The 27,997-nt window shown below is 38.8% G+C and overlaps 2 protein-coding genes and 1 non-coding gene across 4 annotated transcripts in view; 1 reads left to right on the top strand and 2 right to left on the bottom strand.

Moving 5' to 3' along the window:
• The window catches only part of LOC134542918 (myosin heavy chain 95F), a 265,995-nt gene that overhangs the window by 9,870 nt on the left and 228,128 nt on the right, over nt 1-27,997 (top strand). The gene's annotated exons all lie outside the window — the stretch shown is intronic.
• LOC134542992 (kynurenine 3-monooxygenase) overlaps nt 32-27,997 on the bottom strand; it is a 53,705-nt gene continuing 25,739 nt past the window's right edge. The window contains exons 4-11 of the mRNA XM_063387647.1: nt 26,356-26,404; nt 25,340-25,427; nt 22,485-22,656; nt 19,748-19,999; nt 16,369-16,458; nt 10,034-10,174; nt 7,153-7,314; nt 32-4,494 (exon numbers count right to left, since the gene is read on the bottom strand). Coding sequence (XP_063243717.1) covers nt 4,372-4,494; nt 7,153-7,314; nt 10,034-10,174; nt 16,369-16,458; nt 19,748-19,999; nt 22,485-22,656; nt 25,340-25,427; nt 26,356-26,404 — 1,077 coding nt within the window. The 3' untranslated portion in view covers nt 32-4,371. The remainder of the gene's footprint in view (nt 4,495-7,152; nt 7,315-10,033; nt 10,175-16,368; nt 16,459-19,747; nt 20,000-22,484; nt 22,657-25,339; nt 25,428-26,355; nt 26,405-27,997) is intronic.
• Trnaf-gaa (transfer RNA phenylalanine (anticodon GAA)) lies at nt 12,767-12,839 on the bottom strand. The gene has a single exon. It is a non-coding gene; the product is annotated as a tRNA-Phe (tRNA).

The raw sequence follows: 27,997 nt of genomic DNA, 5'->3' as shown, positions 1-27,997 counted from the left end.
ACAGTTAGACAGTAAATAAATGACAAACAAGTAAAAAAGTAATAATGTTTATTGTTTAGTAGCAAAGATACAAATAAAACCAAAGAACACATAATGTAAATAGCAATGAAGTAAGAGCGCTCGGGCAACTTACATAACTGGTCACTCAAAATGTCCAAGTTCTTCAAAAAAACGGCTTCTCGTTGCAGAAATTCCAGTAGTCGATTTTATTATCGTTCTCTGTGTTTTTTTTGGTGGGTGGGTGGGTTGGGGGGGGGGGGGTGGTTTGCTGAATCCCAATCCGGAGTTATCTAACAAAATTTCCTGGTGCTTTTTTTGAGATATTTGCGAACACAAAGTTTATTAGCGACCACAGAATTCTGGCATCAACACCAGAGAATTTTCCCGTCGCTAATAATGTATTTTGTGACTGCCGCGACTCCCATTTCGCAGGGTACACTTATTTTACGTTGCAGCAGGAAACTTTTTTGCCGGAGCTACTGGTGCGAGTTCGCCACTTGCCAACCACGAGTGGGTAGATGGACTATTATTCATAGACCATCGCAAAGGTAGTGGCCGCTCGACAGTAGACTAATGATTTGATGTAGAACGATTCTTGTCTTTTGCGCATGATTGCCATCATAATTAAATTTTTAAAAAATCAGACGATTTTTTTTTCTGTTTATTCAGCATTTATTTTCATACATACCAAATTCTGTTCAGTACCATATATATGTTACAAATGTGCTAGTATTTATTTATTTTTTAATTCGGCTGGTGTCTTATAATAGTCTTTGATAGGTGGTTTCATATTCTTAGGTTAGTTAAATAATATGCCTTTTCTTTTATTACCATTCTACAATTATAAAGACAATAAAATAAATAAATATTCACATGTGCGTTTATTTACAATACTAATACCTTACAGTTTGTTAAAATTTTTGAATGTAAAGCATGTTTTTATGCACAACACTTTGAAATGCACTAGTAATGAAATATCAAACACTGCATTAAACTAGGACATTCAAACTACATGTTATTTTGGCTGTTTCGGAATATAATAAGGATGTGTTCTTTACCTATGTAATCGTAACCAAAGATTTTTTTTATATAAACGCTGCATTCAATGAGAAAATAGTCGTGAAAGCATACCCGAATTCTTTCGACGCTGATTCAATCTCAACCTGGTGTACCAAGTATCAAAATAGAAAAACGTTTTCGGCAGTCATTTTTTTTTTTGCGTTTACAAATCATTCACATTTTATTTGCAGGTAATTTTCAACTGTATATTTTTTGTTGCAATTTGACAATAATAGATATACACAAAGAGATTTAGACAGCAGGTAGCTGGCTAAGCAATAGACTATCGCTACATTTTTTTTCTAAAAGATAGCGCCACAACCACTTCGTCCTTTCACGAAAGCTTGCATCAGAAAATCTGTAAGGATTCTTGCAAGTAATCGGAAGGTAAACAAAAATTGCCGTGATCCTTTACGATACACTTCTCAAATATCATTTAAGCTAGATTTTATAAATCGGTATTCGGAAAATAGCGTTTATATCCTCAACAACGCTACAGCTGAGTCCGCCGTGAGACACGAGTTTGACAGTCCTATAGCACTATAGTTCTATAAAACATTCTCGCGATGCTCATTACACTTGCCCTTTCTCATGGGTACGCCACTGCCGCGCCTTGAAAGAAAGAAAAAAAAACTTAATATAAATTTAAAAATCAATTTATTATAAAAAAACACTAGAACTAAGATAAAGGGGAAGAAATATAATCCAAAGACGACGTATTTTTTTAAGGACCTTCAAATTCGAATTTATTCAAACAATACCGATGCCAAAGATAATTATGGAAAGACGGGATTTAAATCCTTACATAAGTGAATCAGGCGTCAGCAATGCAGTAGCCGTTGCCATGGAGACGAACAAAAGGTCAGTAATGCAATAGCCGTTGCCGAGAGGTGAAGAAAGCGTCAATAATGCAACGGCCGTTGCCATGGAGATCATTGGGAAAACGTGATCGAAAATCACTGAAAAAAAATCATAAAAAAATGTATTTTGAAGAAAAAAAAATTCTTCGAGGAGCAACGAAGCGCCCCTGGATAATCTCCGTCTCCGCATTACAGACATACAAATCACCCTTTAATACAGATAATTATTCAAAATAAGCTGATGCAAACAATGGCACATGAATTTGTTTACAAAAGACACTTCAACAGATACACTACTTATGACAAAATTACTACATGTAAAGTTGTATTTTGACGCGTTATCGCTGAATTGAAATTCTTGCTTATATCTGCCAAGTTCTTAGCCAAGGGTACCTCGTGCGTCCGCCATGACATTTTTTCCTGACGGTTTTGTTGGCAAATAAGTATTAACCGTTGGAGCCTAAACAGTTTCTGCTGCACTGCTCGCTTGTATCCGTGGTCCACACACACTATGTTCCAATCGTTTTGGCACTCAATAGTTTGCCCTTTGCGTTCCTTGTTTCGTAAGCTGACGGCGACGTTGCAAGCAGGTGTACATACTCACCTTCTTTACGATACGTCTCTCAAGCAGGGGCGTAGCCAGAGGGGGGTTTTAGGGGTTCAAACCCCCCCCCTTAGCACCAAATCTATAGTTAATTTCTTATTCATCACTCAAACAAATTTCATATTAAAATTAATAAAATTTTTACCATTACAATATTTACATTTAAGTAAGCTAAAATAGCACTATTTTACACCTTAAAATCCAAATTTTCCCGGGGGAGGACCCCCCCGACCCCCCACTTTAATACGGGGGGGGGGCAAGCTTCTTAACACCCCCCATACACAAATCCTGGCTACGCCACTGCTCTCAAGACGACTGTCAACTCTGTTAAGAAAAGCTTAGGTCCCGGGGGCAAATAATTTAGTCCCAATTTCGCCCAAATAAAAAACAATAATTCTTAAATGACTTCAAATGTTACCGTCCATAGCTGTAAATGTGATCTGATCGTATCCCATAATTTGTAATGTCTCTAATGAATTCTATTAGCAATATACGTACAATTTTCAATTCTATAGATTGTCCCACTTTTAGATTGCAGCATGGAAGTAAATGGGCCTTTCTCTCTCTTTCTAACACACGCCGACTGCCCTAAGCGCCGTCCTTGTCTCTGCGCGAGCTGTTGCTGAATGTAATAAGTATTTGGCATTGAAGGTATTGAATATTGTTTATTTATTCATCAAGAGAACGTTACATATTTCGTGTGAATTGGCATCAATGAATGTGTGTGAATTGTTTCTTGTGTAAAGTAAAAATATTTATGAGCGTGACAGGCCTAAAACATTATAAATTACTAACATGAATTCTTAAAATGCTTCTCGTGCACTCAGAATTCCAAAGGAGTACATCCCCCCTGAACTTCTTCGTAACGTGTGAGGTATCTTGCAACAGCGCGCGCTATAAGCCGTGTATGTACTTCAGTCTAAACGTGAGACGGTCTATATCAGTGTAAACTCATGCTTTGAAAAAATCACGACTCTGAAATTTTGAGGATTTTACCCCCGCCTCACCAACGGCCCCTTTCTTGACGACGGCCCTGACGACAAGCCTTATACATTAACGTACCTAAATTTTCGCAGTTTCCAAAAGAAGCACTAGTGAAACCCATTTCCCATCTGTCACTTGCAAAGCACCACAAATATGTTTGTTCACGAACTCTGGCAACCACGTGAAGATGTATCCAAACGCTGTAGATGGAACTGTGGCAGAAGTATGCGTAGAAAATCGGTGTTTTTACTTTTGAGAACTGTCAAATTTGAGGCAAGTTATGAGACACAAGACTATATCCAGCATACAAGCTAGGCGAGGTACCGCCTAGTCGGGGGCGTATTCGTGTTAGTGCGACGCTCGATGGTGTTTCTACCGCGGTATCACCTCTAAGAGCAAGGCTGGGAACTGGCGCGCAGTATTCTCGTAGTGCGTCGTGCAACTAAGAGATCTGAACAGTAACCATAACATCATATGGCGGAGAAACTAAGATGCAAGTCCATTTTGTGCTTCCAAGAAATTGCACCCAGTGTGTCATGTCTAAAAATACAGTTTAAAAACTAAATATTGAAACAAAACTACTCATCCGCCCTCAGCGTAAGATTATTTTTTATTTTTTCGTAAACATACCCCACTCGAATATCCTGAGCAGTTTTCAAATCACGTGTTTTTTTTTCTGAAGCGTATGTGTGTCCGGGTAGGGTCGTGGGGGGGGGGGGGGGGGGAGGGGGCACTTTCAAGTAAACATGGCGGTGATGACGGGATGTAGTACTATGTAAGCTCCCGAGTTGACAGAACGCCGAAAGCAAAAATGATGTCCGCGCACGAGGTCCCCTGGCGAAGATGTGCGGCCGCGATGAGACGTCACTCGTATATGTGGTTGTCGGCGGCGGCGGCGCTGGGGTCGCAGAGGCACCATCGCGCCAGCAGAGCCGCCAGCAGGAGCGCCACCAGGACTGCCGTCGATACGGCGGCCGTACCCAGCACCTGGGGCACACGGGGGCACCGTAGTTAGTCTAGCCTCCCCGATACCATTAACCGTTTACAACTTACACTTTTTTTTTGACGTGACAACGTCTAATAAATCGATGAACGCCGGCTGCACACGCACGTAAAAGGATGACTCATTGTCCCGTTACGCACATTGTCCCGTTACGCTCATTGTACACTTGCGCCGCATCTTTCTCTCTTCCACTCGATTGGAACAACCATCGATTTAACTTTTTCGAGGCACATTAAACTTGAAACACTCCCATTCGTTTCCTACTTTTCCTATCATCGTCCTATCCTTAAAAGAATAACACAGATTGGAAGAAGTTAAATAGCAAACATGTATAAAAGTTATAGTTAAAATAATCTCTTCGTTAAAATAATAAACATATTTGAATTAATGAGTGCAAATAAAAGAAAATTTATCAATTAAATTGTAGATTCCATTTCACTCCTTCTTTGTATCCATACAAAATAGTGATAATTCAATAAAAATGATTCAATTTTATTCATTAAAGTATGCAATCATTTCATCATCAATGTTTCGTTATGACGTTGTCACGTTAAACTATCGTCCGTAAACCGACTTTACAGATACCCACTTTTTTTAGTGAAATTTCTTTGTAGCCGGTAGGGTAAAGTCGCGACGATGACTCATCAAAGCGTAACTTAAACGTGCAACTGTCAGGAATGGGGCACTCGATGGCGGAGAAATGTTGATCGCACCACTCTTCATTCTCGGGCAAGCGTTAGATAAGCGGCACAACAGTACATTTTTTTTTCGTTAAAATTTTTGCATAGACGTATCCAACATTGTCAGTGTGTTTTATGTATGTTTACTGCTCAGTATTATTCAAGTGGTGGTAGGCCCTACACTTCTAACGTGCGTGTCGGTCACGCACCCATTTTTATTTTTTAATTTTGATAATTTTTATGGGCAGAGCTACTATTAACATGACACTTTAATAATCAACTTAAGCATTAGTGCATTTTTTGAGACGCAAAACGCTGTTATTCAGTGTAAAATTATAAAACTTCTGGGAAACCAAATGTAATTAATTGTTTCTGTTAACGTACTAATTGTTTTGGGAAGGGCTTGGGGAAAAAGGAGGGGGGGGGGGGGTGCTAACTGACAAATGATAGCTCTGTAATCATTTAAGCTTAGTTGTCCTTACAGGTAAATTCACACAATTATACATATATTAACAAACACACAAAACCCACAAAAAGAGAGGGGAATTCGACAGATTATTATGCAAATAATGTCCGTTTCCCGTGAATTACGTCACTTGAAAAATTAACGAATGAATGTGTATGAATCGAGGTTTTTTTTTTTAACCGTTCCCGAATATAATAAGGATGTGTCCTTTACCGATGTAATCGTAACTAAAGGATATTTTAATGTAAAGGCTGCATTCAGTGAGAAACTAGTCGTGAAAGCATGCCCGAATTTTTTAGACGCTGACAACCTCAACCAGGTGTACCAAGTATCAAAATAGAAACACTTTTTCGTCAGTCATTGTTTCCGTTTGCAATTATTGCACACTCTGTTTTAAGGTATTTTTCAAATGTGTATACTTCATAGTTAGTAGTTTGACAATTGTTAGTAGGTGTAGACAGCAGGTGGCTGGCTAAGCAATAGACTGTCGTTATCATTTTTTTCTACTAAAACATAGCGCCAAATCCCTCTCAAGGCCACAGGGATGCATAAGGACACAAGTGTCACGTCATTTTACGAAAGGCTGCATCGGCGATTCTGTTAGGATCCTTGCAAGTATACTGAAGGTCAACAAAAATTGCCGTCAAGGAATGGAGTAACGAATGAATGTGTATGAATTAAGTAAAGAAAATTTTTGTATGAATAAAGTAACAAATTAATGTGTAAGAATGAACGCGTATGAATGAAGGAATGAATTCGTATGAATGACAGAACGAATGAATCCATATTTATGAATCAATTGCGGCTTCTGGATGACTTTTCGGGAGGGGCTATCGCACAAAAAAAAAAAGGTCGTAGTTTGCAAAAAAAAATTAAAGTGGTCAGATATTGGCCTTGGAATATTATTTACAAATTACAGGCTTTCAAATACAGAACCTTAGTAGCTCCATGCAACTTTTGATGAGATAAAAGTTTAACATACGAAATGAAATATTTAAGAAAACGTAAATATACACTAATCAATAAAATCGGTATCGGGAGGGGCTATCGCCCCCACCGCCCCCCATCTGGAGCCGCGCTTGGAATGAATGCGTATGAATGAGGGAACGAATGAATGTGTATGAATGAAAGAACGAATGAATGTGTATGAATGTGTACGAATGAAGGAACAAATGAACGTGTATGAATGAGGGAACGAATGAACGTGTATGAAGGAAGGAACGAATGAATGTGTATGAATGAAGGAACGAATGAATGTGTATGAATGCGTATGAATGAAGGAACAAATGAACGTGTATGAATGAGGGAACGAGTGAGTGTGTATGAATGTGTGTGAATGAGTATGAATGAATGTCCGAATGAATATAATTATATGAATGAAATAACGAATGAATCCATATGAATGAATGGAGTAACGAATGAACGTGTATGAATGAAGTAACGAGTGAATGTGTATGAATGTGTATGAATGTACGAGGTCCCCGCCGCCAGCTCACCCGGTCCTGGAAGCGCTTGTGCCGCAGACAGGCGCTGTACGGCGTGTGGCTGAAGGTGACGGCCGTGTACAGGGGCAGCCACAGGTCAGGGAACAGCGCGTTCAGTACCCGGTCCAGCTTCTTCCTCAGCACGAACGACTTCTTGTTCACCAGGTCGCGCATCTGCGCCCAGGGAGGATCACTCGGTTCACTCAACAAGCACGCCAAGCTGTGGCAGTTGCGTGTTTACACGTTGTGATCGTTATAACTTATGAGTAGAGACCTGCAAAATTCGCGGTTTCGATGGCCTTCAGGATAGACTGCACATACCCCTGTACACTTGGGCAAATAACGCAAGTTCATTGGCTGCCGACTTGTAAGTCGTCTCAGCTGGCTTGTCTGTGATTCGATCCTTCTTTGGTGGAGGGTTTATAACTGGTTGAGATTCGTCCAGATGAACAGTAAGCCAATAGCAAAATTATCTAAGAGGTATATGTGTTTGAATTCTAGCCTATCACCGAATGAATCCGTGAATTTTGCAGGTCTCTACTTATGAGTTCTAAGTATATGTGGGATTTTGCTGGAATTCTAGGTTTTTTTTTAAGTTGTGACATTCTCAGTTATGCCTTCCGCTACATATATATAAAATGCGTAAACAAATTAGAAGTCGCGGAATTTGTTGGCAGTACAACGGTGCTATAGGTAATTATGTCCAAATGCGTTTGACATCTGTTCATGTCGTTTATTTAATAAAACCAATTGCAGTATGCCAATATTTCAACAGATTGTTAGCTTATATATATACATATATATACATATATACATACATATATAATCACTCGCCAGTGATTTGTAACATCTAACCTCGGTAAAGAGAAAATTCATGTGCTCTTGTGTTGCAAATAAACTTATAATAAGTACGAAACTCTGACACAAAGTTTCAAGTAGAATTCTTTAAAATAATGCAGAGGTAATAAATATAGAAGAAAATTGTGTTTTCAACTACATTTTTTGACGCGAAAAACGTAGTTTCCACACCCGCCGCTAGAATTCGCGCAAATATTCATAACTATAGTTGTAAGGTGACTAAGGCGCCATTTGAAGGAAAAAATTATAAATTTATCAAACACTTTAATTTAATATGCAAGAAACATTTACTAAAAGCTCTATTTATTTTAGTATTGTGCAAATAAAAATATTTTTGATGTATAGATATTATAAAACGATAAAAAAAAAACATTGAACAAAAATTTGTTTTTAGTGAAGATCCTCTTGAAAACCATATTGCGTGTTAATAGTCTCTGGTCATTCAATAATCTTCCTTGCTGTGGAAAAAAGTCATTATCAAAACCACGTTTTTATTTGATTTTAAGAGTACTGCGTTAAAAAATTACACACACTTGAGTAACACTTAAAAAATGTAAAATAATATATGTTTACTCAAAAAAATCGAACCTACTTCAAAAGTCAGGATTATCTTTATAGGGTTTTTTTTAACGCGTTCTACAATGACGTAAAAACGTAAAACCGGAAAGGGATCAAGACCCCGTAAGATATTTACGTTTCACTATTCACTTCTACAATGCATGTAATCGAAACAAGCTGCAACCAATGAGATTGAACTTTACGTTTCGAAAAATTAGTTTAATTGAAAATAAAAATTAAATCCGAGAAGAGAAATGGTCAGGATTTACATATTTAATAAAAACTCACAAAATAATGATCAAACACTGGATATTCTTGTACTTGAAACAACTTTTAACGTATTCAAAACGCAGTCAAACATGGCTACCACCGCGGCCAAATACTCTGCTTCTATTTATTGGTCGCACGGAATAGCTCAGCGTTGCCGAGCTAATCCGTACGGGTTCGTGTCCGTATGCAGGCCTTATTAAGGTCCGTCCTACAATGACAAGGAAGCGGAGACGAATCTCACGGAACTGTGTTCCTACAACGGCACGCAGACGGAGACGGAGCCGTACGGATCAGCTCGGCAAAGATTAGCTCTTCCGTTTGCGTAGCTCCGTGCGACCAATAGGAGCCGAGTATTTGGCTGCGGTGGTAGCCATTTTATTTATGTTCTAAATAAGTTAAAAATTGTTTTAAGTACAATAATATCCAGTGCTATATTATTTACGTTGTGGTTTATTTTCATTATATGTGCAAATTTTCCCAAGCATATATATAATATTTTGTATTCTTAAGGGGCCCGCCTCGTCAGGGGTGTATGTGTGTTAGTGAGGCGGGATGATAAGCGCGACGCTCGATGGTATTTCTAGCGCGGTGTCTCCTCTAAGCTCAAGGCTCTGAACTGGCACGCAGTCTTCTCGTCGTCAATTGATAACTGTGAAATTTGTGCGGTGACCATATTTTTATATTACGGGGAAATGAAGATAAAGGTGTAATGCAAGTCCCTTAAGTGCTTTCAAGAATCTGTACCACTTGTTTTACACCTAAAAATTACTCTGAAAACATGCGTTTCAGCCATTTTAACTCTTCTAGAAATACGGTTTAAAAACATGATCCAAAATTAAAATTACTTTTCGGGCCTCAGCGAACTCTTAAATGCTTTTCGTAAACATACCCCACTCGGATATCTTGAGTAGTTTTGAAATCGCGTTGTTTTTCCTGAAGCTCTGCACACCGTGTGTGTGACCAGGTAGGCGGGCCCCTTAAAATGTAATTGTTTGCCATTAGTTACGTTCCCGTGGATTGTGGAAGCATCAGACGCGTTGGTGAATTGTCCCGTGAGATCTGTCTCCGTTTACGTGATCGATCTCCGTCCCCTTGCCATCGTAGAACGGGCCTTCGTTCTGGGAGGGGTGAAGGGCGAGGTTCGCGCGGAAGCACAGCGACCAAGGTTGCCCGCGGAGGGCCGCTCGGACGGGACCCGGTGCGTCACCTCGACGTAGTTGTAGATCGCGAGGTCGCATATGGCCGCCGCGTCGCCGCTCCGGGTCTCGGAGAACTCCTTCAGCACCAGCGCCATGTTGTCGCGGTGGCGGGCCATCAGCTGGTTCAGCAGGCGGCAGTCCTCGAACCCCTGCGGCACACGGGGAGGGGCTGTCGCACAAGGAAAAAAAAAAAAAACTCCGCGATTCCTTTGGAGACCAGTTGCCGAGAAATAGTTCTTAATTCCAAAAGAAATATGGCGTAACTTTGTTTCACACATGGCTACGTTTATTTTCGCACGTATGAAATACTTTTTTTTCGTGACCGAACTGGCCAGCAATATGGCAGAGCCAAATTCGACAATCGATGCCCAGGTGGTCTATCCAACCACTGAGAGACCTACCACAGTGATCATATTGCCGAGAAACCAATTATATAGCGTAGCAGGAAGATTCAATGATGAGGCGTTGGGTAGGAGGTATTGCGTAATTGGAATTTGAAGTCCGGGAGAGGTTAGAACACTTAAGGTATGTAAGCAAACTTTACGTCATTATTACGTAAAGAGGATTCAAGTCATGGGCCAAAAAAAAATTTGAAGTCATGTGTCTAAATATTTTCCATTATGTCAAGGTCTTAAGTCCACGTGCATAAAAGGATCTGCCGCGTTTTTTCTCCTCTATGATAACGTTTATTCTTTCACCATAGACTAATGATTTCGTAGATTGATTTCCATCTTCTGCATGTTGTCTTAGCACCCACTTACGATTTGTAAATAGTACTGTAACGATATGATAATTTTGCAAAAATAAATAAAACGTGCAAAATTGTTACAATTTTATTTATTTAAGATTTGTAACGTAGATATTAAGTAATTAGCTGGGAAGAATTTATTTAGTTAGTGGTTCGTTATCAAAATTCTTGATCGGTGTGGTGCCAAATTTATGTTTGGATACGGTATAAAATTTGCGAGAGTAGAGTTAGGCGCATGGTCCTGGTATATTTAACTGGACCACTAAAATTTTAGATTCGCCAAATTAAACGTGCAGCAGTGAAAAAAATATACATAATATTAATATTCAGTATGTTTATAAAAGAATGTATCAGTTATAAAATTTAATAATATCAACTGTAAGTGTTGTAGAGTTTTGGTTCAGGTTCACAATTAAAGCGTAACTCAAACATTTTTAGATAAGTGCATGCACGAGTATTGCTTTGTTGTTTTCTCGCTTGCTGTGCCACATACGCAAAATGGCGATTAGTAGAGGGTGAATCTGTAAACTTCATTTGGCAACAGGATAGAGCCCTTCCCCATTGGAATCTGTACGAGAGTGGTTGAACGTCGAAGTACCTGACCGTTGTAAAGGTCGTAATGGTCGAGACGGCAGAGCTCGTTTTCGCTGGCCTCCATATTCACCTGACATAACGCCATGCGATTTTTTCGTTTGGGGCTTTATAAAATATCGTGTCTACGTTCCATCTATACCTAATGATTTGCCATAGTTTAGACACAGAATTGAAGAGGCTATTACTTCCATTACTCCGGACTTGTTTATCAACGTTGGTGAAGAATTGGACTTCAGGTTAGATCGTTCTTTAAAGTTGGTTGGACTTTAGGATGGATGTATGCCGTATAACTGAAGGTAAAAAAACTAGGTTTTATACCTTCAATTTGATCTATGTTTTGTTGTAAATAGTCTAAATTAAACTGTCATAATATACCATAGAAACTTGGACATTATTCTATGAACACACTGCATATTAATAAAAGTGAGAGTATGCATGTCTGTAATGCGAAGACTGGGACGCCTAGAACACCTAAATTTGTCCCGAAGATTCTCCAGGGGGACTCCGTTTCAACCTTGAAAAGATTTTTTTCGAATTTTTTTTATAATTATTTTTTCAGGCGATTTTTCGAATACGTTTTCCCGATCATCTCCATGGCAACAGCCTTTGCACTGTCTATGATGCTTTCTTCGTATCCATGGCAACGACCATCAATTTGTTGAAGTTTCATTCGTTTCCATTGAAACGGGTACCGAATTGTTGATGCGTCATACACGCAAGGATCTTGATCCAGTTTTTATTTTATCATATTTGCCATCATATCACCACAGTATTGATTTATTAAATCCGAATTCGAAGGATCCTATAAAAATATGGCGTCTTTTGTTTCCCGTTTATCTTAGTTCTAACGATCATTTTTCATAAGTTCATTTTCGTAATTATAAACTTTTTTTTTTGTTCGAGGCGCGGCAGTAGCGTACCCACTAGGAGGGGCATGTACAGGGCCTAATGAGCAGTGATAGAGTGTTCTGCCCGCAGACTTGTGAAGCTAAGCGCGGGTTCATCAGCTAGTGTATAATAAAGAAATGTAAGTGTAATATATTTAACTGGTTTTTGTAAACTATGGAGGTACATTTTACAGGTTATTGTACTTGGGTCACTACTCTTGGTAGTGAGCTAAACGTCTCTCGTTGACATCGAGGTCAGTATAGACGATGAAAGGTGAACAGACGCTAGTGGAGCAATGACGGGATAAGTTGGTGGGGGGAAACGGGAGTGCCCTGAGATACCCACCGGCCCCAAGACAATAATTTATTTAATTCCGCGGTTTTATTGACGAACATGTATTGTAACGAATTTAAATGAAACTAATTCACACCCATGCCTTACCGGTTCTCGAAGCCAGAGCTGGCCTGCATACAAATGCGCTATACGGAGGTCGGTAAAAAATAAAATACATTGCCGAAACCCGGGATCGAACCAGGGACCTTTAGATCTTCAGTCTAACGCTCTCCCAGCTGAGCTATTTCGGCAGATATTAGAACTAACGGGCCCTTAAAATATAAGTGTACAAAAGATTATGGTCCATGACCTAGAACATAGACTTCTGTTTCACTATTATTATTATTTTATTACGTGTATACGTTTTACGCAAACACGCACTTAAACTGCTGTTCTTTCGAGTGTGACTAATTGAGCAAGAAGGTCATACCGGGTAAAGGATCACGTCTAACCTCCAGCTGTTTTACCAATTTGGTAACCGAGTGATTTTATACTCTTAGAGGTCTCGTCGTTTCGATTTAAACTTCTAGACAAAATCGGACAACCAATGAAATTTATTTTTTAACAGAGTATGAAGTTTTAACTGCTATACCCTTAAGAATAAATGCGCAGCATTATGCATTCAGGTGTAACTAACGTTTATACAGCATGAGTGTAAATTCGACCGACAAAATTCCGTTGCAGGTTCGTCAACACAAAAGTAGTTGAAATCATACGACTGATGTAGAGAAGGTGCTTAAGATAGAACATTGCGTGTCTGAATTATGTTTAATCGAATGTAGTTTTACATCCCCCGCGAATTTTGACGCTGAAGCAAAATTATTTCATTGGAATAATTTATTGTGGGTGGCAACTTTGCGCTCTACATATTGTTGTGACGTTCACTAACCCAAACTATTTCAATGAAATAATTTTGTTACAGCGACAAAATTCGCGATGGTCGTAGAACTGCATTCAATCAAACATAATCCAGTAGCTAAGTGTTCCGTTTGAAATACGTAGTTCTGTTATTCACGATTAAATTGTTGTTCAGCTTCAAAGACATATACCAACCTTGGGAAGCATTTTAGACCATAAGACGCGTAGAGGTTTCAACTCATTTTGCCAAACTTTGTCGGTGGAATTCAGACTCAGCCGTGATCTTTACGCTACTTTCTTGAGAGCACTTCGAAATTGCTCCTTCAATTTCATCTCGTGTTGCGTCAAGTTCCGTGTAATGTTAAGCTAGGGCGGATTGCATTATCTCCGGATTACTTCCCGGAACCACTGTGAGCTGATTGCGCCGGTGGCCGAGCAATTTCGTAAAGGGGTACGCCTCCTTCGGCCTTTTCTCAACAACCCTTCTCGGAATCACAGCACGTCTTTTACCTGTCTAGAAGGGACTCGTTCGTGCGTATAGTATTTTTCTTGTGATTTATTTCAAATTTGGCCGCTCTCAAAAGTACATAATAACTAGAGGCGTGTAATATTTTTTTTACGTGACAACTTCTAATAAATCGATGAACACCGGCTGCACGCACGAAAAAGGATGACTCATTGTCCCGTTACGCACATGTCCCGTTACGCTTTGTCCCGTTACGCTCATTGTACGCTTGCGCCGCATCTATCTCTCTTCCACTCGATTGGAACAACCATCGATTTGACTTTTTCGAGGCACATTAAACTGGAAACACTCCCATTCGTTTCCTACTTTTCCTATCATCGTCCTATCCTTAACAGAATAACACAGTCTGGAAGAAGTTAAATAGCAAGCATGCATAAAAGTTATAGTTAAAATAATCTGTTCATTAAAGTAATAAACATATTTGATTTAATGAGTACAAATAAAAGTAAATTTATCAATTAAATTGTAGATTTCATTTCACTCCTTCTTTGTATCCATACAAAATAGTGATAATTCAATAAAAATGATATAATTGTATTCATAAAAGTATGCAATCATATCATCAATGTTTTGTTATGACGTTGTCACGTTAAACTATCGTCCGTAAACCGACTTTACAGACAACCAATTTTTTGCGAAAAAAAATCTGATCACTTATTAGACTGAAATAAGGCACGTCTGTGCCAGCTACTGTTTCCTTGTAACTGGCGGTCGTCTGCAAGAGAAGCCATTGCCTTGTTTGGCCGGGCCAGTCAGGACGCGTTTACTTCCGCACTGAATGGCTGTCAGTAGACATGCACCTGAAATAAATCCAGCCTACCACGAATCAAAGACACTGCTATACAAAGTTCTAACTTACAACTGGTCTGGAAATCTTGTCGCGAAAAAATTCATGGCCCTTAATAATCACCGATGGTTTACGTATCCTTACGCCACTGTTGTTATGTCATTAGCGTTTTTAAAACAAATTCATGAGATTGCCAGTGCTCGTAAACAAATATCTTGTTCATTTACAAGTATCTTTGAGTAAAAAAAATACTATTCAAATTCCAGAAAAATGTCATGACACAGTCGTCTGTTATAAAGAAACTGTTGCTGCATTTTGCATAGCTTTAACTGATATCTGTATACTTAGAATTGCTAGTTTTTTTTTTTTGTAGCCACCCATTGACTCAAAAATAATAATGTTTTTTTTTCTTTGTGTGCAGCTAAAAAAATTATTACTATCAAGCTAAACAACCTCATCTATGTTGATATAGTTCTGAATAAATGACATTCGGTATTTGAATTGAGCTCCAGTTAAATAAGACATACCCTTTAAAAGGCATGCCTATATATATTTATGTTATAAGAAAGAGTTTTTAATAGTTAAATTTTACTTTTAGATTTTAAGTTCAGTAATACGATATCTTGATATTATTTTTAATATACCGACTTGAGGCTGGTTTGGCAAATTCTCTGAAGCATCACCGAAGGCGGGCTATTGTTGACATAGAAGTGCACATCAGAGGTTACTGTGCTTGGGTCACTACTGATGGTAGTGACCTCATCGTCCATCGACATCGAGGTGAAAGCCAATCAGATGCTCATGGTGCATTGATAGAACGAAAGGGTGGAAGGATAAAGCTCATACACAGGCCACGGCAACTTCCGCCAGGTTCGCCAATGCAAAAAAAAAATCCGGCTTCGACCTCGCTTGCAGTCGAACCCAGGTCGCGGCGAGTGATCTGACTAGTCGACCTTTTATCTTAAGTATTTTTTTTTACAATTTTTTAAGTTATACTCACATGTCAATTTTGTATGAGTGACATGCTTAGAATAACACGTATGCGAACCAGGATTACATATAGACCACTTGTTTTGTAAACATAATTCCTGCCGCTTTTGTGTATGAGTAGGCATAACGGGCTATATTGGGGAGAAAATACATCATTGTAGCCCACTGAAGATTAAAATAACCCTTCAAAAATAATTCATCTATTACCTTGTGTAGCTAAAATGCTGTAATTTTCTTCTTTTTTCCTTCTTTTTTTTAATACTTTAAGGGAAGGGTCCGGACCCCACGGGCGCCCCCCCCCCCCCCTGGCCCCTTTCCGGTTACGTCACTGAAGTAGCGGCTTCTGGGAAATAAGACAAAGAGTACTAATGTGAAAGGTTGGTTAGGTTATGTAAGCTTTTTCAAATAATTTGTTATAATTGCTTAAATATTTCGATACTAAAGTTTTACCTGTTGTCACGTAAGTAACCTAACAAAAATTTCACGTTATTTATTATTCGTCTTATTTCCCAAAAACCACTACTCAGAGGAATTACCCTATTTCCGTATTTTCAATGACAATTAGTCGTTATTTAAGTTACTTCTCTCTCTCTCTCTTATTTTACATTGTCTTTCTTACCGCATTCATTCCTTGTCCGTAGAATGGGACCATAGCGTGAGCGGCGTCTCCTATGATCACCGCTGTGTTCCCGCAGTGGTAAGGATTGCACTGAAACATAACACGAGGATTAAAATTAACGCTGAATCACTCAATACTTAAAGTTTTTATTTCCAAGGTACATGAGGTTTCCGAATCGTTAAGGATGTCTATTTTACCAAATGATCCCAGAATTTCAATGCTGCATTCTGTGGGAAACTATAGATGCGAAAGGATATCCAAACGCTTTCGAGCCGCTAACACAATCTTGTCAATTATTTTAGTAGAACAATATAGGAGACTCATGCCTTTTAACATGGTGAACGCTGGTGACACCTGACTGCAACGATCCTAGCGGCTCGGCCTGGATAACGCCAGCGAAATTCACATTCCCTTGTATTATAATGGACGATATCGTCACAGATTTTCTCTCGTCGTTTTAAATATTGTTTTCGTAGAGTAATGAATTCATACTCTATACATTTGTATTAAAACAGTGTATGCACAATCGAATCAAGTTTTCGCTATATATATATATATATATATATATATATATATATATATATATATATATATATAGCGAACGAAAACATATATATATAAACTTAAAGATCGTGAAAAAAGACCTAACTGCAATGATAAAAGGGTGATGATCATACAACTTTAAACAATGAAACATACTTAACTTTAAAACTGAATTTTTTTAAATCGTTTATTTCGTAAATAATTCCGTGAAATATGATAAAACAGTTTATCTCCTATAATAGGCGCTCATCTGGAAAAAAAATAAAACTCCGAAAATTGTATTCTTGAGTACTACTGTCCCGAGAAACGCCGTTAAAAGTTTAAAATGTCGCTAACTTAAACTTACAATTTACAAAATTTTAAATGTAGCTAACATAACTTTATCAACTGTTCGAATCAGTGTATGTACTATGGGTAAACTGCCTACTTGAAATATTGCAATGCTGTTAATCAATCATCAATTAGAATAAGAGGAATATTCCGAATTTTCAATTATATTTTTATAAGAGTACCTACTCCAGAAAATTACGTTTTAAATATTTACGAAATGATTTAAAAAAACATTAATATATATAAAACGGATAAATATTAAAAATCATTAAATGTTGCAGACATGTAACTTACATCATACTCATTGAGATTTGTTTCCATAATTGTTGTAGACACACTTTTTTCACAATTAGATGAAGACAGTAATATTCGTATTTTAAATGGCAGTTGTGAAAAATTTCACCAAGAAGTACATTAATTAATAGTAACGCCGAAAAAAATAAATAAAATAATCGTGGCGTGTCAGACTCCACCTTAGACAATTATTCTGAGCTACGAGCCAGAAACAGAAGCAGCTCAAAGGTATGTTAGAACCCAAGCAGCTCAAAGGTATGTTAGAACCCTGCCTATTGCAGTTGCGGTCATATGGGCGGGGCTGTAATTCAGTGAGCGTGATAGAAGTGAAACTTCTTTGGCAATTCAAAACTCGACTCGTATATTCTCTTTATATCTCTTTGGCATCAGAAACTTTTCAAAACAATGTAACACGAAAAAGGTTGCATTAAAATTTGGCCTTGAATTTTTTTTTTTCTTCATTGCCCCCAAATAAGTTTCGGTTTATTAATTACTTGCCAAGCCTTTAAAAAATGAGTTGAAATATCCTAAGAGGCTATTAATTTCTGAAAATTTCAACCTCGCCAATGAACTTCAGGTGAAAACTCTCCACCCCTATTGCCCCTCCATGCATGCTACCTCTCCTGCATGGCTTAAAACCTGCATGATTAGAGCGTATAGGCTTCGGCCTGAGATGCACTTGGATTATATCCCTAACCCAGACCCCTCCCAAATACACTTAGTTTTTGACGTGACAACGTCTAATAAATCGATGAACGCCGGCTGCACGCACGAAAAAGGATGACTCACGTCCCGTTACGCACATTTTCCCGTTACGCTGTGTCCCGTTACGCTCATTGTACGCTTGCTCCGCATCTATCTCTCTTCCACTCGATTGGAACAATCATCGATTTGACATTTTCGAGGCACATTAAACTTGAAACACTCCCATTCGTTTCCTACTTTTCCTATCATCGTCCTATCCTTAAAATAATAATACAGATTGGAAGAAGTTAAATAGCAAACATGTATAAAAGTTATAGTTAGAATGATCTCTTCCTTAAATTAATAAACACATTTGAATTAATGAGTGCAAATAAAAGTAAATTCATCAATTAAATTGTAGATTTCATTTCACTCCTTCTTTGTATCCATACAAAATAGTGATAATTCAATAAAAAATGATTCAATTTTATTCATCAAAGTATGCAATCATTTAATCAATTTTTTTTACATGCTTTATATTAGCTTCACCTGTATGTTTGTCTGTCCGTCTGTAACTCTGTCCGTCTGTAACTCTTTCGACTAAGAGTGAGTGACTAATCACTGTAAAATGTCCCACCCATTTCATTTCGTTCGTTAGCCGAGCGGTCTAAGGCGCGCGACTTTGTCAAATAACTGTGAAGTGTAAAAATGTATAATAAAAATCTTTTGAATTGAATTGATTGACTTCTGTGACGTCAGCTTTCGGATTCAGCGATCGTGGGTTCTACTCCCGGCCACGTCGAAAAAAAAAATGTTTTTTTTTTTTTTTCCCGGTAAATTCTAATATTATATCCATACATCTAACTGCAAATGATTCGTAGAGACTTTACCATTTCTTTGTGACGTTGCAACTCCAAATAGTTATCTCAGATGGTAATAGGTAGTGTCGGTAACTCATTTCCCTATGATAATTATACATAAATATAGTTTAAAAAACTAAAAAAACATGCTTTTAAAGAATATCATACTAAAAAGTTAAAAATAAATATAGTTTAAAAACTAAAAAACATGCTTTTAAAGAATATCAAACTAAAAAGTTAAAAATAAATGTAGTTTAAAAAACTAAAAAACATGCTTTTAAAGAATATCAAACTAAAAAGTTAAAAATAAATATAGTTTAAAAAACTAAAAAACATGCTTTTAAAGAATATCAAACTAAAAAGTTAAAAATAAATATAGTTTAAAAAACTAAAGAAACATGCTTTTAAAGATTATCAAACTAAAAAGTAAAAAATAATTTTAAAATTAAATTTATGACAATAGTATTGCTTATATACTATTGTCATAAATTTAATTTTAAAATTATTTTTTACTTTTTAGTTTGATAATCTTTAAAAGCATGTTTCTTTAGTTTTTTAAACTATATTTATTTTGTTATGACGTTGTCACGTTAAACTATCGTCCGTAAACCGACTTTACAGACAACCAAATTTAGTTAGGTTATAAAAGGAGAAGGGGGGGGGCTGACCTTGACGCTGACGAGCGGCGACGGCTTGGCGGCGAAGAAGTCGTCGACCAGCTGGCGCTCGCCGATGAGCGGCAGGGAGTCGGGGAAGTGGTCGGCGAAGAAGCGCAGCAGCGCGTCTGCGTCGCCGAGCCGCTCGAACTGGCGGAACGGCATGAACAGCGTGACGGTGTAGGAGCGGTCCTGGTTGGGCAGCGCGATCATCATGAAGGTGCGGCGCGGCCAGATGTGCAGGTGGTCGCCCGCCATCGCGAACTGCGGCATTCCACAGCCGCGGCTTGCACACGAGCGCGACACCCAGGGGGCAACTACAAGTGCGACGATCAGAGGATAACACATAGGGCAACGATCAGAGGGCAACTACCAGTGCAACGATCAGAGTGCAACTACAAGTGTGACGATCAGAGGGCAACTACCTGTGCAACGATCAGAGGGTAGCTGCAAGTGCAACGATCAGAGGGTAACTACAAGTGTGACGATCACAGGGCAACTACAAGTGCAACGATCAGAGGGTAGCTGCAAGTGCAACGATCAGAGGATAACACATAGGGCAACGATCAGAGGATAACTACAAGTGCGACGATCAGAGGGCAACTACAAGTGCAACGATCAGAGGGTAAATACAAGTGCAACGATCAGAGGGTAAATACAAGTGCAACGATCAGAGGGCAACTACAAGTGTAACGATCAGAGGGTGACTACAAGTGCAACGATCAGAGGGTAACTACAAGTGCGACGATCAGAGGGTAACTACAAGTGCAACGATCATAGGGTAACTACAAGTGCAACGATCAGAGGGCAACTAGAAGTGCAACGATCAGAGGGCAACTACAAGTGCAAAGATCAGAGGGCAACTACAAGTGCAACGATCAGAGGGCAACTACAAGTGCAACGATCAGGGGGTAACTACAAGTGCGACGATCATAGGGTAACTACAAGTGCGACGATCATAGGGTAACTACAAGTGCAACGATCAGAGGCCAACTACAAGTGCAACGATCAGAGGCCAACTACAAGTGCGACGATCAGAGGGTAACTACAAGTGCGACGATCAGAGGGCAACTACAAGTGCAACGATCAGAGGGTAACTGCAAGTGCAACGATCAGAGGGTAACTAAGTGTGCCAAGATAAGGAATAAGACAACTCTATGGGGGTTGCAGAGGAGAGGAGGGGGAATAAAGAATGAAGCAGAGAGTCAGGCAACTACAAGACTATTTCCAATTTCATCGTCACCATGTTTGTTACAATTGTAAACCTCAAATTGTCAACAGCCATTATTTATTTGAATTATTAGTTTTATCGTTCCAGCGAATTACTGAACTTTTTAAGTGAAACCTTTTTTTTACAGACGGTTAGGGTAAACCTAGGCGATGACGTCATGACAAAGTAACAAAAAATATGAAACGCTCAGAAGGTCTCGAAAAGTGCACAACGCGAAATTATGTGTCATATTTTAGCTATCAAGTTACTTGCCGAAAGCATAGATGACGGCAGCAGCGCTCGATGTCATGTTCGCATTACAGCGCATACTTGCTCAAATGTGGCGGCCACGCACCCTTGTTTTTTTTTTTTTGGGGGGGGGGGGGTTGATCTTGATGAATGCATTTCCGTCAGCAGAGGGTAATTCGATACCGACAATGACATCAGCATCGACTTCGTCGAATCCATATGCATCGTTCACCACGACGATTTTAGACGTAAGGATATAGCCTTGCATCTGTGTAGTTACTGTGACAATTAGTAACTTCACTGAAACATTTAATGCTCGAAAGGCTCGATGGTAGTGGGTACCCGAGGAGTAAACGAGGTGAACAACGACAAATTTTCGGGGAATGTCTGGCGAAGGAATCAGCCGTGGGCTTATGGTGAGGGACCAGCCCAGCTTGTGTGTGGGGCTGCGGTTCACATCTGGAAGGATACTGAATTTTACACTCAAACTAGAAAAATAATTATGGGCGTCCGATGTTCAACGCCATTGCACATAGGACAACTGTAAAATTTTAGCGGTGACCTTAACGGACGGAAATAAAGATAAAGTTATAATGGTAGTCCCTTAAAGTGCTTTCAGGAATCTGTACCGGTTGTTTTATGCCTGAAATTACTCTGAAAACCAACTTTTTAACCATTTTAACTCTTTTTAAAAAATACGGTGTAAAATTTAAATCTGAAGTCAAAACTTCTTTCCGGCCCTCGGGAGAATTCTTAGATGCTTTTTTTTTCGTAAATAGTCCCCCACTTGTATACCTTTGAGCAGTTTTCAAATATCTTATGTTTTCCCTGGAGAACTGTGCACCGCGTGGCTGGCAGTGGCCCCGGGGGGGGGGGAGCAGTGGTGTAGCAGGCGGGTGGCAGGGATGGCCCCCCCGCCGAATATTTAGATCTGGTAACGGCGTCATTTCTAGTTAAATTTGGGCGGTTGACATCGGCGGAAAATCGACCGCCATGCGGTGACCTTGTTGACCTCGATCTTTGGGTAACCAAAAAATGCCGGGGAGGCGAAACTGGAGGTGGAAGGTTCGATGACATCTTTGTGTAACAAATTCTGCATGTGATCCCGCATTAGCTGACCCCCGCCAGGGGCGCCTGGGGAAGGTGGCGGGGGGGGGGGGGGGGGGGTGGCGCTGCCGCGACGGTTTCGCGGTTACTGAACGCTCCTCCCCCCTTCTGTTTTAATCCAAGAGGGGGCGCCATTTTCAAGTGTTGCCACTGGGGGTGGGAGGGAGGGATGGAGGGCCTCACCTCGCCGCCGGCGGTCGGCGGGATGCGCAGCTCCAGGTAGCCGTGCTCGATGTACTCCTGGCTGTAGTTGAAGCCGCGGCGCCGCACCAGCAGGCCCCTGACGGCGGAGTGGGCCCCGTCGGCGCCCACCACCAGGTCCGCCTGCGTCGGCACCGTCTCCGGGCCGCCCGACCTGCGGCAATCCCCGGGCGTTTCAGTCCGCCCGCCAAGCAGGGCCGGCGCGTCCGTACAGGCGAACCAGTCAACCGCCTAGGGCGCCCAGTAGCTGGGGGTGGCGCAGCACGACACATAACAGCTCATATGACATGTTCAACGATTATTGAAACCAGATCAAAATGGATTATTCTAACAGTTTGGAATGTTTATATTGATATAAGTCATTATTTAAAGTCCACGGCGACCTGTTTATGATTTGTAATAAGTAAAACAGTGAAAAAAAAAAAGTATGCTTTTGATTGTTGACAAAAATATTAGGCTTACGTGATGTATTTTGAGGCATGGGAATTTTTTTGGGGGGGTGTCCGGCCCCGGGGGGGGGGGGGGGAATTAAGGTTTTTCGCCTAGGGCGCCAATTTACCTTGCACCGGCCCTGCCGCTAAGGTTGCCTAGCAACCACCTTAGGCCCCGGATGCAGTGGTTTTAGCACGAGCGTACGTTGACGACTTACTGATTACGTCAACCACGTTTGAGGAGCAATTACAGCACACAGGAACTGTGCTACAGAAGTTGCGATCTGCTGGGATGACTATGTGAAACTCAAAATGTCAGTGTTTTGTAGGGATGAACGGCCATTTTTTGGGACATATATACCAACACCAGAAGGCATCAAAACAGCCCCTGACAAGCTTCAGGCAATTCAGGAGTTCTCTGCACCCAGAGACGTCAAACAACTCAGGGCATCATTTTTTTTGAGATAATTGGCGTTGCTGGGCACCTGGTGAATTCTGCCACGAGACGACAGCGGCACTCCCGCCCTTAGCAGCTCTGCGCTGTATGGCCCATGCAGTTAGTGACTGTCAGGAGACGGCATGCTGGCGCGTTGTTCAAGTCATTTTCCTCCTACCTCACCATCGCCAATTTGTAACGCGGAAACCGTGTTTGACCGCAACTGACAATGGTTAGTATCCGTCGTTAAACACAGTCACTTCCATAAAATGCACAGTCATCTAAAACTGTTTCCACAATGCAAGCACTAAACTTCAGCCAATGTTTTGGGCGTCTAACCAAGGGAAGCCTACAACTCACGTAGTTTCGGTTCCCTGCAAGAATTTGAAGATTCCCGAAGTTTTGCGTTTTGGTATTAACGCCACTACAGCCGCTAAATCAGAAGTTTCCAATGAAAACAAGCATGTTATGACTGACCTAACCTAATCTAACCCTTCGATTTTTTTAATTTCAATTTTTGAGAGAAATCCGAAGTTGCACGAACGTGGTAGGGAACCGAAACTACGTGAGTTGTATGCTTCCCGTCTAACCAACATGAGCTGGAAAAAAATGGCTTCGCCCGGTTACCATGTAATCATGCAGACGTGGCCATCCTCTGGTTATATACCACGCCCTCAAAACCTTTCCTAGGCAGCACCGCCAGTACATGCATAGGACTGGGTGAAAGAGCCTGCAGTGTTCATAACGTTCTCTAATTCAGTACTTCACATTCACAGGATGGTAGCCTAGGCTGAAACCTTTTTTTTTTTTAATATAACTTCAAGGTTGAAACTTATTCTGTGAGTAGAATGAATGCAGTACTAAACAATTGTGGGTATTCAATCTATAATTTACCATTAAGGCATTATGAAAAACTATGATACTATTATATCTATAAGACACTATTTTAGTTTGTTCATACTTAATAATTTACAGACGGCCTCAAACTGAAGTTTGCGCTTAATTTTTCATTTGGTTATTGGCATAATATGCATAATAGGAATTCTCTTTTAATGTTAGAGTGGGATCATTATGTTTTTTTTTTCTTTATACGTGGCTTGAAAACTGCGCAATAACAATATCTAAAAGGGGGAGAGATGGGAAACTAAATACTTTTTTTCAACAGATTTTAGGCTATTAGTAATTTTCTATCTATTAAATTGCACAAATTTGCTTCGTTTAATCATAGTATATAATTTAGTACAATGTCTCAAGTTCATATTTTCTGTCAGCAACAGTCATTGGCGTTTAAAATGGAATAATAATTTCAAAAGGCAATATATTAGAGTCTTTTAAATATCTTAATGTGTTATCTGTCTTAACCAAGGCAAATTTTCAATATTAAACGTTGAAAAGATGTCAAACAAAAAAAGCTGTTGAAATCAATTTGTCGTATTTGGTTTTTATCTCTCGCCCGTTTGGCCGGGTTTATAAACAACGCAAGAAACGTAAAAACGCAAGAAATACAAGAAGCATGAAGTGGCTCCCGCGTCAAGACTTATCGCAAGATTTACGAATAGTGGGGTCAGAATGCGCCGCACTGTTAGTCCACCCGCCTCACAGCGGCGTCTTGAGGAAGAGGAAGATTCAGGCTCTGGCCCTGTTATCTCTATTCACTGGCGGCTAACTTTTTCGAAGGAATCGAGAAGCTTGTGTTACGATATGTCAAATGTCTCGATTGTTTTGGCGATTGTGTAGAAAATATAAGTAAGACGCTGCTGTAATTTTGGTGATAAAATTATTATGTTATGTAAATTTGTATTTTTATAGCCCATCGGAGGTTGAAAAAAAAAACCCTCGTATATATAAAAAATATAATGCGTTAGTTCGGAGGTGCATCCTTGCATTCTTGCATTTCTTCCAGCCTAAATGTCAAATGCGAAGACGGGGAATGTAGTTTTTTGGACTGTTCTCTCCCGTGCGGGGCCTACCTGAGGAAAGTCGTCTCCCCCAGCTCCAAGTTCGCCGACACGAGCTTGTGGTTGAAGTGCAGATGGACGTTGGGCTGCTTCTCGGCTTCTAAACACAAATACAAGTCTCTCGCATGTCGTATGTGTCAAATCCTTATGCATTATGAATAAGAACAAGTTTTTAAAATAGGTGATTCGTTGTTATTGGTTTTAATTCTATATATTGTCTCTACTCATAAACAAATAGTGTATTATTCAGCGAATATGTAACAAAAAATATTTCTTAATATTTAATCCTCTAAAATAGTCTTATTTTGACTGACACATGATACACTTATGCAATAAAATCATTTAGTAAGTAAAAACATTTCTGGAACATAAATACTCAGAAAAATAAAATGTAAAAATTTAACCATACAATAAAATTAGTTTTTGTGAATTAACTAATTTTACATTATTTTTTTCTTAAGGGATTATGTGATATTACAAATAATTTTCTACCTCTCGATAGTGACGAAGGCGATTAATTAAGGGGTCCTCAAAAACTCCTTAACTCTTAATTGCACAAGATTGTTTCGTCAGCTTAAGTGTAGAGAGTCGCGCTGCAACTTGACACATGATATCGCCGTTATCATTACAATGATTGTAAATTTTTTCACGAGAATTTTTTTGCCGTAATTTTGCAAGATGACAATTATAACAATATTATTTAAAAACTTAGTAAAATAAAGGAATAAAAATAGTATCATTCCCTATATATGTATATATAACTCTATTACATGAATTATATTTAGTAAAAAAAAATTTAAAAAATAATAAATGCCTAGTTTGATCGACTGACACTAATTTTATCTAAATCTGATAGTAAGAATATCTTCTTCCCAAAGTAGACTGGATGTAATTCTCTCAGAATATTTCCATGCTAGTCTAATTTTATTTGTACAAACTATACAAAGGATTTTAACAATAATGTTTTACATGTTAATTGTGTCAAACATGAAATACGTAACTAATATTGAAAATGTATAATTAATTACCTGTCAGCAGAACTTCATTCAAGTACTTCCTGTTCACGGAGTAAATGCACTGAAACAGAGAAATAAATGACCAAAATTAAATTTTGCAATAAAAATAATGCAATGAGTGAATTTATAGAAGAAGAAAAAAAGAAAATATATACTTGCTTTGAGTTTGTGAATTACATAAGAAAATATTTTGTTTCTTTTTTCGTATATAAGTTAGCCTATTTATTGCAGTTCTGCCTATCTAAACTTGCTGTAAGTAAATGCGTGACCTAAGAATGAATGGCTGTATTCGAAACTGCGGAATCAGACGACATTATTGGATTTTCTTAAAAGTGTAATTTTAACAGAAAAATCCCGGTCATAAATCCAAACCTGGATCATCCCTGGTGTGATTTTTTGGGTTCATGAAAACAAATGGGTGCGTGTACTTATGTATGCGCGTTACAAGTTATACCTACTTGGTGTAATAAAAAACTAACTTTAGTTTTTCATGCAAATAATTAATATAAATAAAATAATAAAAGAATGGATTGATATCATAAACACTGTTGGAAAAGTATAAATTCAATCAAATTAAAAAAAACTAATACTCGGTATTTAATACTAATATAAACTCCTTTATAAAATGTATTCTTTAATTTGGTAAAATAATCGAGCTGAACTTAATTTATAATTAAAATCAATAAATATGCCGAATGTTTATTCTAATATATAAATTTAATTATTTATAAAATAAAAAATTTGTAATACAAATAAATTATACATACGAAAAAATAACCACACTTGAAAAGTTTATAAACACAATTTATACCACTAATATTTACAATAAATAAAGGTTTTTAATCATATGGACCAGTACTCAATATCAATCACTAAAGTATAGGATTTAAAAGCATATATATAATTTTTATTTGTATGTAGCCTTATTTTCATCCTGTGAAACTTTCGTTGCATGGTGCGCGCTCATCGCAAAAATCACTTACATCATTTTTTTATAACGCGCCTAAAGAATTGTAACTTCAAAAAAATATTACGTCTCTGACTTTGGGGTACTGTTTACTAATTTACTAGTTGCGCTTCTAAGTCGTACGTAGAACTTGAACCCACGACCCTAGAAGTAAAAGCTAAGTCCGCCGACTACTCCATCACCGATGCAGACATGTCACCCGGCGTCTGATGGTACTGCTAATGAGCCAACGAGCTGGTACTGCTGATGCGCCAACGAGCTGGTACTATCCCGTGCAATTAAGTGTGTTCTCATTAACAGTGTCTCCAAACTTAATTGTTTGTGAAAACCACGAATTCACCCACAGCAGGTCTTATAAATTCTTGCAACTAACTTAGAGTTAGTTGAATTTTTTTTGTTTCTTTAGTACTAGGAAAAATATTCCACTAGAATTGTGTTGATTTACATCTTGTTTAAACTTTTTGTTGCTATAAAAATAAGAGCCTAACGTGGAATTATATGAACCGAAATACAACTTAAATAACACTGACAAAAGACACTATTTTACAGTTGCAGAAAATCACATCTCTGTCTTAAAGAAGGCAACTTTTTAATATTAAAGGGGGGAAAAAATAATGGCTTAACCCTCTTTAAATCAATTTTTTTTTGTTTCTAGCTTCCCTCTTAAAAGTCCACTGTTAAATATGA

The sequence above is a fragment of the Bacillus rossius genome, assembly GCF_032445375.1.
Source record: "Bacillus rossius redtenbacheri isolate Brsri chromosome 9 unlocalized genomic scaffold, Brsri_v3 Brsri_v3_scf9_2, whole genome shotgun sequence".
NCBI classification, from domain to species: Eukaryota; Metazoa; Arthropoda; class Insecta; order Phasmatodea; family Bacillidae; genus Bacillus; species Bacillus rossius.
Note: the sequence above shows the minus strand (reverse complement) of the source record. Positions and strands in the feature narration are given on the sequence as shown.